Source organism: Fusarium proliferatum (assembly GCF_900067095.1).
Source record: "Fusarium proliferatum ET1 genome assembly, contig: FPRO_scaffold005, whole genome shotgun sequence".
In the NCBI taxonomy this organism is placed as follows: domain Eukaryota; kingdom Fungi; phylum Ascomycota; class Sordariomycetes; order Hypocreales; family Nectriaceae; genus Fusarium; species Fusarium proliferatum.
Window position 1 is genome coordinate 3113887 of NW_022194794.1, and position 16806 is coordinate 3130692.

Below are 16806 nucleotides of genomic sequence, written 5' to 3' on the forward strand. Positions count from 1 at the left end.
GTCTTAGCCATAATTCCTTTAAAAATCCTAATATTGCAGGGCCACACGATCTGTATCCATACTTGGATTTCCAATTTAACCACGCAATACCTACGAGCTAGTTCATATATACGAATGGGTTTTCCCTACACAGATATGTGTCAGGGCATACAAGAGGATGTCATCATGTGTGAGGTGCATCCTTCAAATCGTCGCTGAATCTCTGGCAGATCAACATTCGGCCTTGTTGGTTGAAATTTGCGCAGAGACAAAATATTGGCGAATCACTCAAGTCGATGCTGAATGCCGATGGTCCAGAATCTCCGTGTTTCCACGGAACCGCTGTCAGCCAGTAGAAGACTGACATGTAGTCTAATATGAAGAGTGACAGGTATTAGTAAGCCAGCGATCTGAAACCATGTTATGTCCGTATCACATCGTAATCATATCAACCTCGTTCTATCTCACTCTGCGACGCAGGGAGTGGAAATTATGTGGTGTAACGCAGTACTGGGCTAAATTCAGGCCAATAATACCCTTCTTAAAAACGTATGCCTCGAATTACTCGCATAACCGCGCATTGTAGCTTCGTTATAAATAAGACACAGAGTAATATATTCCTCTAAATATATTATCTTAAACTATTTGTCATATTCAGTATTGTATAATTACTATCTATACAGAAGTAAATGTAATATTTTACATACCGCATTAATTTGGACTACTAAGCAATGACTGAACTCGGCGGGGTCAGGAGACAATGCCGGTTCCGCGAGTCAGATATAAGGCCACGGAGCATTATTGGCTGGCGTTATCCGAAACAGCAAGGGGCTTGGCGTAAGCTACACATCATTGACAGTGTCAGTTCATGAAATCGTTTCCTCTCATGGTGCGTGATAATATCTGAGACAAGCAGGGTCAGGTGCTGATGCAAGTCAACCCTTCGAGTGGTAGGTAATACAAACCTCTGAGTCACCCAACCCCCCACTCGTCACATGAACTGTTCTCTCAAAGGCTGACTTGTAGAGGCTTCTACGCCAAAAAACGCATGTCATCAATATTAGAGGTCTAGAATGCACTATTGCATAAGCTGCAGAGAACTTGAGGCTTAATGTGACTTTTGGAAATGCGGTGTGGGCAGCCTCACCCTGCGTATGAATGCCAGGTGCTGGCAGTCCTCAATCATTTCCCGATTCAAGGTCTAGTGACTCAATAGGAGATATTAGTGATCAGGGAGTGATGAGAAACATTCCATTCCTACAAATTCGACCTATCCTGTATTAGCATTGATCTCTTTGCCGCTGGACCTACTACCTCTCTGGCACAGGCTTTTGAGAACTGCAACAGTGAATAAAGAAAAAGCTGGAGTCAAGCGCAAAATGAATGAGCTGTCCATTGGTTTAGCCCTGCGGGCTGTCGTGGCGGTAATGATCAAAGCGAAAGGTTGCAGTCAGTCAAGATACATGCCGCATACTTGGACCATGCAGAGGTAGGCCTGGATTTAAATAACTTATTTCGAACTTGGTATACTTTCTTAAGCCATTCAAATTATTCAAAGTGAAGAAGGAATGTATAACGACGCTGTAAATGATGAATTAAGAAAACAGATAGCAGAAGTTCCTACGGGCACAGAGGCAGAAACGTATAAGAACATCTGTTATTGTGACTATTCTTGAAGACCAAGCAATCTTCCCAACCAGTCTCTATCGTCTCCTTGTTTTAACGATCGCCCCATCATTCGCTATTGATGAAAATATGAAGAAAGCCATTCGTTCTTTGGGCTTTAAGCCCTTCCCCTGTTTGGCAGGCTCGCATTATCATGCGACACAGACACAAACTGCTCCTTATTGACTCCTGAGTCTAATAGTATCGGGGTCTGTGTTCTCAACCCCCGGGGAGTTAATTGTGTAAACGGCGCCGACTGTACAAGCCAATTGTTGCCGAGCTGCTCTGAAACCACTGCCTCTGTATTGAGGTTGTTCTTGGGGCTACCTGCACAGTTGACGCAGACTACACCAACCTTCCGCTCCCCAACTTTAGAAACATACCGTTATGCCAAGACAGATAAATTCTGTCATCACTATTCCTGTATGAGTTTGGCCTGGCTTCTGGTCAATTGCCAAGTGGGGTCGTAGGAACAGTGAAATATCCAACTTGATTTAAAGAATGCAGAATGAGGGTTGGTATACTCTTAAGGAGGGCTTGAGAGAATATTGGATTATTTATCTCCTAAGCATTATATGATCTATGTTAGTTGACCAAGACTCTAAGCCTAAAACCCCACACATATGCATTAATGCCTAATTGATACCTCCTGTAGGATATTTAGTCCTTGTCATCTCTCCATTCACTAATTTGTCATTACTCAAACCTATAATCTTACCTCCCTGTTCGATATATCTGCGTGTTCTGACTATGTCTCGTCTTTCATCATCTACCGGCCATCCCAGGCCTCTAGTTATTTTCGACGCTCAACATCAGATGAGGATGGCTCATGGCTCTCCGCCCCTGGTCCGTATCGCGACTTGATTGGCTCGCTTTGTGCAAGTCGCCCTGACTTGCGGAGTCGCGATAAAACAAACGAAAGTGACTGGCCACCAACGTGCTATAGTCCATGCGTTGTGGCCCTGGACATGCAAGCCAATAGCGTCCACGAATGTTTGAAGACCTCGGATCCAATTGAACTCGACCACCACATCGAGGCGTACAAAGCCAAGGAGAGCGCAAAGAAGCGAAAAATATATATCTTGGAAGGCCTCAATCCTGAGTTTATCTCCGTCCTTGGCAAACACCTCATGGTCCATCCAACTCTTTTCACCGATCACCTTTGGTGGGACATCTATTCCTGCACGGGGCATACCATGAATAACACAGCACTGGCCAGTAGTGAGCAGGACTATATTTGCTTCGAGTATCCTGAAGAATTCTTGATAAATGTGGAGTCCCGGACCCATGATCTGTCTTATTGTTTAAAGACTGGTAGATTTACTACTAAGGCTAACCTGGGAGCCAATCTTGCAACGCTTACCGTCGATCGCAAGTGCAGCTTCTGGTCATCGAATTTGTCTGCAGATGGGAGCTGGAACGGTTAGTAACCCACTTCTTTGTATGGGATGAGCCTTTGTTGACACGACCATCTCCCAGCCGTCATACTGTGCGATCCCCCGCCTTTGGTAGTTGACCGAAATAAGAACCAAATGTTCGGCGATCTCCAGCCTTGGGCCAATGGATATAATGACTTCTTACCTTTCGAGGATCAGATCAAATGCCTTACAGGTCCGCCTAGGACTTCAATGTTTGATGATCTTCACTATTACTTAGAAGACCATTATAGGTACCTCAACTTGGAAGAACCCAGTGCCCCGGCGTTCTTTATCGAAAAGATAGTCTTGGAACACTTCCGTCGGCGACACGATGTACTGAAGATTGAAGTTTTAAGAATGCAGACTCAATTGATGAGCAGCGACCCAGAAAGTCTGACTGCTGCAGATATCGAGTCTCAACGACGAGCTGGCCATTATGACGAGGAGAGCTTGCAAGAGAATTGCGATAAGCTCTGTCGCATTATAGACCGCCTAAGCCCGTTAAAAACTAAGACCGTGAGTGAAAATAGAAACTGGAAAGACACAAGGCCCAGGTTTGAAACCCTTTATCGCCAATTTGAAGTTTTACTGCAGCAATGCAGGGCTACAAACTCCGCAATCATAGGCTTGGTCAGTCTTATACATGCAACAACTTCGACCAAGGAAGCAATTGCGTCAAACAAGGAGGCAAAAAGGGCAAGGGTGCTGGTGCTGGTGGGGCTCGTCTTCGTGCCACTCTCTCTCGCATCCTCGCTTTTCAGTATGGCAGAACCCTATAGTCCAGGACACCCTCACTTCTGGGTCTACTTCGTTGTATCGGTGCCTTTGGCTATAGCCACTGCTGCAACATATTTCATTTACGATTCGAGAATAATTGAGCGCATGCGAAAATAAACAAAGCAGGGTGTCGGGACATTAAACCAGCAGCAAATGTCAATAAGACTTGCTGACACAGAGTCTAGGCCCTGGGCTACTCAACGAGGTCTGGCCGATGCATTGGAATGTGGTTGAGGAAACACTAAAGGATTGGCTCCGATAAAGGGTTGCTATTTGAGCCTATGTAGGGTGTATATACTACTAAAAGCTGCTGTTAAAGTCGAGTTCCCAATAATATAGGTATTTTCTATTATTTGAGGGTTCTTAAATATAGAGATTGATCATCCCCGTATAATCTTATTAAAAGCAACTTATTTATGCAGTAGGGAAACATAATTTTCCACTCTTCGCTCTCATTCTTTTCCCAAACACCTGCAACACAAGAACGATAAGAAATGCAAAAGCACAGATACCTGCCTGAGTACCGAAGCTGGCTTTTGCGCCGACCGAGTTTGCCCATTTGACTTGAAAATAGCTGATGATAAAACCCCCAGTAGCTGTTTGGTGTCAGCAATTGTCTGAAAGTCTTGTGAGTAGTGCATCTCAACTTACTTCGCGCGAAATTGATCCATGCAGATACCTCCCCGGATGCTTCTGGATAGCTGTCGAGGTTATATGCATTCAGAGCAACTGTAGTTACCATGATACCAAAGACATACAGGCCCCAGAACAAGGCAGTAATCATGTAGTGATAACCCTCCTCAAGAGCGAAGCCCAGCCCGACCAAACCGGCGAGCATGAACGGGGTGCTGAACCAAATTGCACGTAGTCTGATTTCGGGCTCAAAGTGACCGTTGTGCGTTTTGATGAACTGTGTGGCAATTCCATCGTGGAGCCAGTGGCCGACTACCTCTCCCAAAATCGCGGCAACAACGGGTGTGAAATAGAAGAAACCGATCTGCTTGGGCCCAAAGTTGTATAGCGGTGTAAGGAAGATTGATAAGGTTGTGTTGATACCAACGACCCATGCAAAGGTCAGTAGGTAGTAAAGGCAAGACAAGAAGACGGTTGGCTTGAGGATGACGCGAATTGGGCGCAAACAGGCTTGGCCGAAGCTGTTACGAAGGTGGCGAGATTGGTACTGGGCATAACCTAACAGATTGCCGATGCGTGATCCTCGAGGTGGTTGATTGGCAGCAGTGATGCGACGGTCATAGTAGGTCTCTTCGACAAACAGGATTGTGAGGATGAGCGCAAGCGAAGTCTATGCCATGGTCAGGTTTGAACTCAAAGTCGTTAGGACAGTCGATCATACTTCAGTAAAGTATACCCAGAACGCAACGGGCCACGGTTCTGTCGTGATGATAAAGGCAGTCAACAATGGACCCATATACGGAGAGAGGATAATGAAGGCAGCCCAGATATTAATCTTGCGAGCACGCTCGTGGAAGAAGAACATGTCAAAGATGAACATCAATCCTCCGCCCTGCGAGACTGTACTGAAGAAGCCATTGAGGATACGCGCGGCCATGAAAGACTCAAAGGTCGTAGCAGCAGCACACCAAGCGGCTGTAGCTGCAGCGATGACGAGGAAGTAGAATAAGACAGGGAGACGGCCTGCCCATGCGGAGAGGGCTACAACAAAGATACCGCCCGCTCCGAGCATGAAAACATTACCAACTTGTGAGTGGTTAACCGTGTCTTGGCTCAGGTTCCATTGTCTGAAGCCATTGTATTAGCAGAATAATCTCTCTTGTGAACAAGTCATTACTAACGCGGCTTGCGGGATGAGAGTAACTGCGCCAACAGCACTACCATAATCGGGAAGAAAGGCTGCGAAACTGATGATAAAGAGGATTACATGTTTCTTGACGGGGCTCCAGTTGAGAGGGTCTCGTGCATCGTCAGAAGGTTGCCGAATTAGAACAGTATGGCCATCCTTGGCGAGCTTGAGGTTGCCATGGTGTTCAGTGTCAACCTGGGCTATGTAGCCTTCTGAATCTTTGAGATCCGAAGATAATGCAGTGTCACCGACTTGTTCATCAATTGACTGCCGGGGTTTGTAATCGTCCATGCTGGTCTAAGCTCGTATAAGCGTAAGTCACTTGTAGGGTAGCCAGGTATTAAGACTAGATGCAATAAATGGGTCCTTTATATAACCTGCCCAGGAGTGACGATTTACTTCAAGAAAATCCACAACAGAGGGGAAGTCCATGCTTTATGCTTGGACTCTCCCGCCTGCTATTAGGATCTCCGGCAGGGTTATGGCAAGGTCTTATCCCCGGATGCGGGGGAACACTGGCGGGCTGTAATGCAAGATCCAATCTAGATGTTGATCATCGCAAACAAACAATGCGGGGCCCCGCGTCTGCAGTCTAGGCTCCGGAAGAACATCCGGTATCTCGGAAAACAGAGAACTCAAATTTCCAGTCTTCCGCCTTCCGGTCTTAGCGCTTTAGGTTTTCCGAGACTTCCAGCTCAATAAACAATAAAGCAACCTAGCGAGGTGTTTCGATAAATCTGTTTTGGTGAGGTACTCTGTGGAATGAGCGATTTCTCCTTGGTTTGTAACGTTCGTCATAGCTGCAATTCAATTCCGCAACCTCAACATGAAAGACTTTGAGTACGATGTCCAGACGAACCGAGTCGTTTTCGGTTCTGGCAGTGTCAAAAAGCTCCCTGCCGAAATAAAGCGCCTCGACGTCTCTCGACCACTCCTCCTTTGCACGCCTGGTAAACGACACCTCGCCGACCAATTGTCCGAGATCATCAAGGGTGCTTCTCTAGACGTTGCTGGCATCTTTGCCAACGCCACAGCGCACACTCCAACATCTGTAACCGAACAAGGAACTGCGTTTCTTGACTCTGTGTCAGCAGACTGCGTTGTTTCCATCGGCGGCGGATCAGTAGTTGGACTCGGAAAAGCTATCTCCATTCGTTCAAGCGTACCTCACATTAGCATTCCAACGACCTATTCGGGCTCTGAAATGACTCCCATCCTCGGAGAGACGAAAGACGGCATCAAAACTACTCGATCCGACCCTAAGATCCTGCCTGCTGTTGTTATCTACGATGTAGACCTTACCTTGACTCTACCGCCTGTTATTTGCAGTACATCTGGAGTCAACGCAATCGCCCATGCAGTCGAGGCACTCTACGCACGAAATGCCAACCCTATCACTTCGATCCTCGCCCTCGAGGGAATAAAGTCATTAGCGGAGGCGCTGCCTCAAATCGTGGAAAGCCCCGACTCCAAAGCTCCTCGAGATCAGGCTCTCTATGGTGCTTGGCTTTGTGGTACAGTCCTAGGCAACTCATCCATGGGACTGCATCACAAAATCTGCCATGTCCTCGGTGGATCGTTCGGACTTCCTCATGCTGAAACCCATACCGTAATGCTTCCCCATTCCTTGTCTTATAATGCTCCCCGTATCCCCGAACAAATGGCCAAACTAGCCGCTGTCTTCCCTGGAAGCGAAGGCGACGCATTGAAAGGATTGGGACTACTGTTGGGAAAGCTGCCAGTGCCAGGCGGCTTGAAAGAGCTGGGGATGAAAGAAAGTGACATTGAAAGAGCATCTCAGATTGCCACAAGTAATCAGTACCCCAATCCTCGTCCTCTGGATCTCAAGTGGATTTTTGAGCTACTGCGGCGAGCTTGGGCTGGGGAGCCAGCAGAAGCAACCTTACAGTAGGTAGCTTTGCATAAAGTTAATTTAATTTATCTAAGAAAACGCTGCTCTCCACTGCCCGGCCTGTCTCACTCAAGATGAATTTTAATCAAGTGTTACCGGAGGAATTAACAATTAGTCGTACGTGAAAATAAAAGAAAATCAAGCGTCACCTATCTAGGCTCCTGTTTTGCTGTAAGGTTCTTTACTCAATTTGTTTATAACTTGCAATTGAACTATGGAATTATATACATCTCCCATCATTTTTACAGAGAAACTTCAAGTGAATGACAATTGCATTATAGGGTCCAGTGTCAGGGTCACCTTTACTGAATGTCCTGACCCTTAGCCACCTGGGTTTGTCTGCAGACTACCACTCGGATTCCATGGAAACTTGGGAATTTCGATCTCGCCGACAAACGTGCTTAGGTCAGGGGCCACTGTGTTCATATCAAGCGCGCATGTCGGCTGCTTCACACCAAACCTCTTTACCCCGGTGACATTGGAGTTCTTGTCAAAGGACATACGAACTTGATGCACAGTCCGTCGTGATACATCACCAGCAAAGTAATTCTGTGGAGAGATCAACATTGAAGATACAGCTTTCGTAGTCACAGTGTTGGGCAGGTCGGCTGTGTTGGGCAGGTGATGCATGCCTAGATTGAAGTATCTGTGATGCTTATTAGCTCTGAATGACGGCCATGTCGCCGCATCAGGTACTTACAAAACAATGTCTTCCTGATCGAGACTTTCTCCATTGAAGAACTTGTTGAAGTCGACCGCTGGGCGATTCAAGTCGTGGCTATTATAGGCGTATGCGCTCTTGGGCTCAGTGTCATGGCGTTGGAGGGCGTAAAGGTTATGATTGGCCCAATTGGCGGCTTGACCAAGGGCCGAGGATGACTGAACAGTCAGATACGCAGTACTACCGCTATCTATAGACCATGTTAGCCATCGTGTGAGATTATGTGTGTGGGTAGGTTGTCATACTCGGGGTTATGGAGTAACCGGGCGCCTCCCCAAAGTCATTCAGTTTATCCCTATTAACAACGGAATATGAAGCAGCTCCATTTGGTGCCCAATTTATCTTGCTGTCATCCTCGCTGGCAATGTACGTGCGGTTAACTTTCATGGTATTGATAGACTGACCATCAGACCATGGATAGCTATTTTAAGTTAGCGGGCTGAATACAAACGCTGGAAGGCATCTTACACTTGAGTGTGTGGTACAAACTCAGTCTTCATCAGACTGTTCTTAGTACCCTTGACATCCAGGTCCAGCTTGAAGTTGATGACATGGTCATGCATAGATCCTGACAGATTATCATGAATATGATAACCGTAATCGCCGTCTCCTGACCAAAAGGCTCCTTGGATATAACCCGAGGCCCGAACAGTAACGGAAATGGATCCATCGTAGTGAAAAGAGTACTCAAAGAGATAGTCATAGTTGCCCACCGTGGAAACACTGCGTACGGTGAAAACGATGTTCTTGGTTGCAGAAACATAGTCCGTAGTCAAGTGTCGTTGAATAGGATAACCAGTATCGTACTCAAACAGACACAAACTGTTTGGGTGCACATGGGTAGTCTCGCTGATGTAAAACGTTGTGTTGAGATAGGTAGCGTGAGATGGGCAGTCAAAACCGTCGACGAGGTTCCATTGACTGGTGCCTATACCATATGAGGAATCAAGATATGCCGATGAGGCATGCAGCGGGTCTTGTGAAGCGTAATGCGCAAGAGCCTCTTGAAGACCAAACTCATAGATCAGACGTTCGCCCTTGAATCGAACGTCGTGTAGCTGCAGACCCGTTTCTTTGTGATTAGAAAGGAAAAAGCTAAAGTCCACTTCAGAATCTTGTCAGCTAGATCTACGAAAGAAATGTCCAAAGAACTTACTCCATTCGACGTAGTTCTGCTCTCTATCCACTCCGAATCGGGGACCATCAGGCTGGACTGAAATAGGAGGGTATAGATGATCACGAGGAAAGCTATCGCCTTGCTGATCAGTAGAAGTCCAGGATCCATCGACGACTGGTCCTGGCCTTCGCTTCAAGGTCTTGATGCCCTTGCGAAAAGCGGCAGTCGTTGGCCAGAAGTTGCCGTCGTAGTACCAGCCCACCACCTTCCACTTGGATGGATCACGGCCCGTGAGGTCAACCTTGAATTGCAAACTGGTGGGTAGTACTGTCTCTGAGTAGAATTCTCCAGTATGAGCAGAGTAGAACTCGTTCCACTGGTAGACCCTATCGTTACGATGAATCAGAGGGTCACTGCCTGCAATCAGCAGATTATCGGTTTCGGCACCTGTTGCAGTCTGTTGACATCGTTAGTCGAGGTGATTCAAGACGCATAATTGGAGGATATACGAACACCATTGAGAAGCTCCTTGGTGATGTCTTTTATCTCGGTGCCAATCTTGAGGTTGAAAGCAGCGATGGCTTCACCGTCAGCGTTATACACATTGATCCGGCCTCGGCCAGATGTGAATATGTAGTTGAGTTCCTCATGGTGTGTCAGACCCTTTTGGATGGGCAGAGGCCCGACCATGTACTCTTGGATATAGGGCTGCAATTTTGAGTTAAACTGGAGGGTTGCTCTGGCATAGCGGACTGGAGCAGGACCGTGGCCTTCAAGATACGTCAATGCACCTGTCTTGTTTGGCTGTAATAGGTCCAGAGACACGATTACATTATCCCAGCTGGGCGCCGTTAGCTGATGAATCGCGAAAGGTTTTTTGTGAGAAGTAGGCAGAAGATGTTCAATACAGTTTTGTTAAGGATTTAAAGGAAACAGAGACTCACGAGGTTGAGTTGACTACAGCAGTCAAGTTGAGGTCTTTCTGCTCATGAAGATACGCCGTAACATGGGCATATTCTTCATCCGTGAGGCTTTGGAAAATGTTCTTCACTGGCGCCTTGATCACTACCTCTTGACCAGAGCTGCATCCTGATGTAGAGGACTTGTACTCCGAAAGGCGCTTAAGGGAATGAGGCCGCGTTGCTGGACCAGCGGGGCCAGGATAAGCCAATATCCCATTCGGGATGGCAAAAAAGCAGAGGATCAGGCTGATAGTGGGACGCATGACCGCCTGTAATCAAAGGCCTGATGTGGCACAGAAAGCGGTGGAGGTGATGGTGATGGTGACCTACGAAAAACAGGTAGACGCATGTTGTGGTTATAGGGCTGTAAACAGCCTGGAAGGAAAAGGGCAGGTAACCCCCAGGCACAGCTATGCAAGGGGAAGCACGGCTAGCACGGCACGGCTTAGGGCGGTACAAAAGAGAACAGCGGGCAGCCGGGGCCTGTTGTAAGTGATATCTGATCAGCCAGCCACCAAAATCCACTACTGCATGCTGCAAGCCATTTTCACGGCACACAACATAGCTCCGGTCCAACGTCTGGAGCTGGAAAGGTACCGAGAACCTTAGTATGTGCATTTTCAGGGCTACCGTGTCGATCCCGGAAAGTGAGGCTACCGGCAGTTCTGTGTTGCAGTAAAATAATGAGACAGCAAATAAAGCTTAGCGTAAATACAGGGCCTAGCAGCTGTGGCTGCAGCTGCAGGACGAATACCTTTATCATGATTCATTATCACCATACTCGAGCAGGGAACAATCGTTGCAATACGAAACTGCAGGATGAAAATTTGAAATTGAGGCCCCACGGTAGCGGGTAGTGCGGCAAACATAAGATTATGACATGGGAGGCTTTCGTGGGCGCTTCAGGTATGGCCACATTCTCACCGACCTTCATGTAAGTCCGTAGTCAGTCTCTCTCTTCAGGGTAGGCGTATGAAGTCATTTACTGTTTATCTGCCTTAGGGAGCAAAATATTTCTGGTGGATTGGCTAGTGATCTTATTTTAGATCTTAGTATCATAATTGATGCTCTAAACTAAACCATCTACTAGAAGCTATCATGATAGGAAGAAGTATACGAGTTCAGCCCAGAATCCATTCGCTGGTGCCGAAGCAAATCTGGCCATGCTCCATCGTAATTTTCTAGTAGAATCTCATTTTTACATCATTCATGCGGTGCTTCCTCGTCTCCCGTACCTAGGCTCTCGTAAAGAGCAGCAAATGCAGAATTTTCACGCCCCTGTTCCAGAAGCCGTCGCGGAGGTCCAAACTCTAGTAGTTCACCCTTATCAAGCACAGCTACCATGTCAAAGTCCTCGAGGGCTGACTGGAGCTTGTGCACGATTGCAATCACTGTGCGATTCTCAAACCGCTCGCGTATAACACGCTGCACAAGTTCGTCAACATGCGAGTCAACGCTGTTCACAATGTCAGTTCTTGATGTCAAGACGCCGCCAAATGAACGATTACGGCTTACCTGCTGGTAGCTTCATCCAGAACTACAATGGGCGAAGGGCGCAGGATAGCGCGTGCGATGCAGAAGAGCTGCTTCTGGCCATGGGAAAGGTGAAGCGCTTCAATGGGCGCATCAAGGCCGCCTTTCTCAGCTATAATGTCCCAGAGCTCAACGGCCCTCATGGCGTCTTCAATGGCAGCATCTGAGAGCCCTTGAGCAGGGTCAGCATTCAGCCTCACGCTGCTTCCTTCAATGAGGAATGCATCTTGAGGCACGCCAACTAGTCGAGTGCGAACCTCTTCGCGGGGAAGCATGCTGATGTCGAGCCCGTCTACGAGGATTTTACCATGGTGGAGGTCCACCATACGGAAGAGACAAGATACCATGGAACTCTTGCCGCTACGGGTGTATATAGGTCAGCTTGGTATGGCTAGTGAATGATGAGAGCATTTTACCTTCCGGTTCGTCCGCAAATGCCGATTTTCTGACCTGCCTCGATCGATACTGATACACCTTTCAAGACGTTTTCAGATGGCCTGCAGGAAGGCTAGTCAGCGACTGATTGAGAGTAACAGATCAAAGTAAACTCACGTGTATCCGGCCGAAACATTGTCGAAGACTATTCGGCCTTTGGACGGCCATATAGACGGCGGCTGTTCCGTTTCCTGCGGCTCGTGCTCTGACACAGTATCAGATGTGAACGATTTAATCCTAGAAATTGCACCGATATGCGTTTCCAAGGTCGTCCAAAATGTCATCAGCAGCTTCAGGTGCTGACTGAACTGGATAATGTTGACAAGGGCCACGCCGATCAACCCAGTTGGGAGTACACCTCTCAGCTGTGTGACAAGAACCACGACCAGCACAGCAATGACTGTGACAAACAAGTCGAGGACAAGAGTCAGCCATCTTTGAGCCGCGTAGAGAAGATAGAACGGCCTCTGAGACCGATCTAGAAGTTCATGATGCTTCTTCTCCAGTGCGTCACGCCAGCCAAATGCACGTAGTGTCGCCAGTCCCGCGACGGATTCTGTGAAAAGAGCATACAGCGGGCTCTTTGCCTCGAGATCCATGAATCTGAGCTGGCGAGATGTCCGAAGATATGTATGCTGAACGACCCACAACGCGACGAACAGAAATGGAAATGCGATCGCTGTGTAGTACGAACCTACAGAGATCAGAACCATCTCAGCAATGCACAACACAAATGTGGCAAAGGTGTTCAGCGCTGACAGTGGCAGGTCCATGTCGACGAGCTGAAGATCCTGGCTGAAGCGGTTGATAGTGACACCAGCATCTGTAGTGGCAAAGAAGGACATGGGTGCGTTGAGTACCGTCTTGAGAAGACTCTGGTGGAAGCTATTACCTGACAACGGCACCATGGTGACAATCATCTGCCAGGTGCTGAGGACTAGAAAGATGATCGCGAGCCCACCTAGCATCGCGTAGATGCCCAGGTAATAACCCAGACGTGCAAAAGGGTCTTTGGCGTTGGCGGCTGCCCACCAGTTGAGCCAGATTGTGGGGAAGGACTGGCAGACGATAAAGGCGCAGATGGCAAAGACGAAGATCATGCTTGGAATCCAGCCGATGGCGCGGATGTAGTAGAGGTATATTGCCATATCACCAGTGCGACGACCAGCGTCATCCTTAGCTTCCTCCGAGAGGAGTACCTCTGCATCCAGCAACGCATCAGCCGAAGGTTCTGTAGAAGAAGAGACAGAGGTTTCTTTGCTGTATGTCCAATTCGCAGACGCTACAGCCGAGCGGGACACGTAGTTGTCTGCTTTGCTTAGATTGTCAAAGCTTCCCTGTACACAGCCTGTACCAGTACCATCAAGGCTGATGATATGGTCCGCGTAGGAAAGTCGGTTTGCTGCAGCAGTGTCAGCATAATCATGAGAACGAGGATAGACTGTTCAACGTACCACGAGAAGTCGCCATGATGACGGTTGTATTCGACTGTCGCAGGAGGCCATCAGTGCCGAGTAGGCTGTGGAAGACAGCATTCTCAGTGTGCATATCCAATCCACTAAAGACATCATCCAGGATGATGATTCTCTTCTGTGCGTAGATGGCTCTTGCTAGGCTGACTCGTTGGCTCTGGCCTCCGCTGAGGACGATCCCCTTGCTCCCGATCCTACTGAGATCGCCGTTGGGCAGTTGGCCGAGATCTTCTGTCAAAGAACAAGCCTCTAGGACCTTTTGATACCATCGTTCGTCGGCGTGCGAGAAGGCGATGATGCTATCTCTCACAGTGCCGTTCATGTGCCAGGGAGTTTGGTCGCAGTAGGCGATTTCCGAATTCATCACTTGGATAGATCCGGCCATGACTGCCACTTCTCCGAGAAATGCTCTGAGAAGAGTTGACTTGCCGCTGCCCACTGGCCCCACGATAAGGGTAAGGTTGCCCAGTGGAACATGAGCGGTGATATCACTGAGGATAGGTTTCTGAGTAGGATCATATCCAAAAGCACCTGTCTTGACGACGATACAGTTGCCGTCCAGAGAATCGATCAGGAATGGGCCTCTCTGGGTAGTGTTAGGCTCTTTCTCGGATAATACCGAGTGTTTCTCCTGCTCGCTGCGTAGAGAAACTGAGGTCGATGACCCTTCGCTCGTATTATCATGAGAGATGATTCTGCTATCGACGCGAATGTCTGTGTTGAGAAAAGCCTGTATACGCGCAAAGCTCCCGACGGACCCCATCAAAGAGGACAACGACGTAACAAACGAGGAAATAGGCTCGTTGAGCAGTGCAAACAGTGATAAAGATGTAAACATGCGGTTTATGTCCAGGTTATTGTCTCCTCCCCGTGACTGGGCGACAAGACTGTATGTTGCAAAGGTCAGGACTGGGGCAAAGATAGGAGCGAGGTATGCTGTAGTTTTCTCGTAAGCAAACATCCCATCGAAACTGTTTGGAACATGCAAGATATGTACTCACCCAATACCATGTTCCAGATCAACAACCTGCGGAACTTGCCGGAAATGCGCAACTCGTCGTTTCGCAGGGCGTGGATACGAGTGCTGAGCACGTCGGTCAGCCCACACATCTTGACGCCCTTCATGCTGCCTAGCATCTGCGAGGTAACAGATATTCTCTTCTCAATGGCCTCTAGCCATGCGGCTTGACGAGCCATGACAAAACTGACGGCGATAACAGACCCGATGATGGAGACTAGACACACCCAGGGCCAGGTCAGTACTTTCACCTGTCGTTCTCGAAAATGACTAGAAGATGGATAGACTCACAAATCGCTGCTCCGACAGGAATAAGACACGCAATACCAAGCTGGCGTCCCAACAAGTAGACTGCGATAACAATCTCAACCAAGTTGGCCCAAACGTCATGCGCAGTGCGCCAGCCCGTATCGATCCTCTCAATGTCGGCACTCATCAGAGTCAGTGCTGCGCTAGGGTCAGCAGCAGCGATACTGATATCCGTGGCCTTGTCGAACAAGATCGAGACGAGCTGACCGCGTGCCATGGTGATGGCGCGATACGTCAGGTGTTGATACTGGCCGCTCGTCACCTGTAGCATAGAAAGTTAGTAGGATGCGCCTGTAGCGACAGAGATGCACGTACTGCTAGACCCATGAAGACAAGAAACCATGCGCCTATTAGACCATATCCTTGGTTCATGTCGTCAGAGTCGCTGTCGTTCTCTGCCCAAGCGAGGGTAGCAGAGATGAGGAATGGCTGGCAAAAGGTGAAGCCGATGAAGCACAAACGTGGAAAGATTATAGACAGGGTAGGCCACTTCAAGGTCCTCAGGACCGTAAGCATCAGAGCATGGTTTCCTTTCCGAGATGCTATACCAATGTCAGTATCCAGTCAATTGAGGTCAATGGAACTGGCAGGAGGACAGACCTTTAACCCACGCTGTCTGCAAAAGCTTCTGAAGATACCAAGACTTGAAATGTTTTTCCAGGGGAAACAGCGCCTCAATCTCTAGGTGCTTAGAATAGCCAGAGCGAAACATCGGTATTTGCCAAGAGAAGAACCAGTGCGACAAGACACTACCAGTGACCTCGGGGGGCAAGGCACGGTACTGGGGCCGTAGGAAACGACGCTTCTCAATTGCCTCGACAGCGAGCATGAGAATCTTGATCACAGTCGCTATGAGCGCGGTGATTGCGGCGGGCCGATTGTAACCTTGGAGCCATAGTGTCCGTGTTTGCGCAGCGTCGAAAAGAGCAGAGAAGAGCAGGAAGAGTATGAGCACTGTCGACGGTCGGTACGAATAGACGTGCTCGACGTAGGATAGACACAAGATGCCAATTGATGCGACAAAAGATAAGGCAGCAGTCGCAAGAGAGGTTCTAGTGGTGACTGCTGAAGAGCGAGTCCACGAGATGAGAAAGCTGATCTGCGCTGCTAGGAGACCGAGACATAATGTCGTGAGGCTGTTAGTACCCGAGACACGACGCAAGCACATCAATTAACTCACAATTTTACAGTACAGCCAGCGGCTGTTTTCTACCTTGACCTTATTCTTGTGCAAGAGATACAGAACTCGACATGGGGCAGCGAGAAGCACCAAAGCGGTGATGGGTATAGTGAGGATTGACTCCTCAAAAAGCAGTGTAAAGTCGAAACCGCCTCTACAGCCACCAGCATATGGACCAAAAGAGTCGTCGCACGACAGCGAGTCCATGATTGTGCCGGATGTGAGACCAAAGGTTTACAATCCGTAATTACAATCAATGTTCGGGAGGAATCGATTAAGGTTGTTCGATCAACGGGGCATCAATCAAACGCTAATCGAGCTGAGAAATCTTTCCCTACTACGTAGTACAATAGAGCCCCTTTGCAAGCTTAGCCGAGGAAATGCTCCACAGACTAAAAAACCAGGATAAATGAAAAAAATGCGGAAAAACAAAATGTCATCATGGGGTAGCGAGCCACGTCAGACATGGTGCAAGGGTACATACAG

General features: G+C 48.2%; 5 protein-coding genes across 5 annotated transcripts; 2 read left to right on the forward strand and 3 right to left on the reverse strand.

The window, feature by feature from the left end:
- Positions 1 to 2612: 2612 nt before the first annotated feature.
- On the forward strand, positions 2613 to 3841 carry FPRO_11305 (uncharacterized protein; the record flags this gene model as incomplete). Its single annotated transcript, XM_031232362.1, has 3 exons — positions 2613 to 3066; positions 3124 to 3578; positions 3665 to 3841. 3 exons carry the CDS (start codon positions 2613 to 2615, stop codon positions 3839 to 3841), a joined length of 1086 nt encoding a protein of 361 aa, XP_031082307.1.
- A 412-nt stretch (positions 3842 to 4253) lies between these two features.
- FPRO_11306 (uncharacterized protein) lies at positions 4254 to 5952 on the reverse strand (the record flags this gene model as incomplete). The annotated part of the gene is made up of 4 exons (XM_031232363.1): positions 4254 to 4435; positions 4491 to 5142; positions 5194 to 5599; positions 5654 to 5952. 4 exons carry the CDS (start codon positions 5950 to 5952, stop codon positions 4254 to 4256), a joined length of 1539 nt encoding a protein of 512 aa, XP_031082308.1.
- A 535-nt stretch (positions 5953 to 6487) lies between these two features.
- FPRO_11307 (ADH4-Alcohol dehydrogenase IV) lies at positions 6488 to 7573 on the forward strand (the record flags this gene model as incomplete). The annotated part of the gene is made up of 1 exon (XM_031232364.1): positions 6488 to 7573. One exon carries the CDS (start codon positions 6488 to 6490, stop codon positions 7571 to 7573), a length of 1086 nt encoding a protein of 361 aa, XP_031082309.1.
- A 321-nt stretch (positions 7574 to 7894) lies between these two features.
- On the reverse strand, positions 7895 to 10636 carry FPRO_11308 (uncharacterized protein; the record flags this gene model as incomplete). Its single annotated transcript, XM_031232365.1, has 7 exons — positions 7895 to 8219; positions 8274 to 8484; positions 8540 to 8715; positions 8763 to 9399; positions 9451 to 9868; positions 9925 to 10252; positions 10356 to 10636. The coding sequence occupies 7 exons, from the start codon at positions 10634 to 10636 to the stop codon at positions 7895 to 7897; spliced, it is 2376 nt and encodes a 791-aa protein (XP_031082310.1).
- Positions 10637 to 11576: 940 nt separating this feature from the next.
- FPRO_11309 (uncharacterized protein) lies at positions 11577 to 16527 on the reverse strand (the record flags this gene model as incomplete). The annotated part of the gene is made up of 10 exons (XM_031232366.1): positions 11577 to 11829; positions 11889 to 12266; positions 12323 to 12403; positions 12459 to 13743; positions 13796 to 14749; positions 14815 to 15048; positions 15123 to 15402; positions 15456 to 15682; positions 15741 to 16239; positions 16321 to 16527. 10 exons carry the CDS (start codon positions 16525 to 16527, stop codon positions 11577 to 11579), a joined length of 4398 nt encoding a protein of 1465 aa, XP_031082311.1.
- Positions 16528 to 16806: the final 279 nt, after the last annotated feature.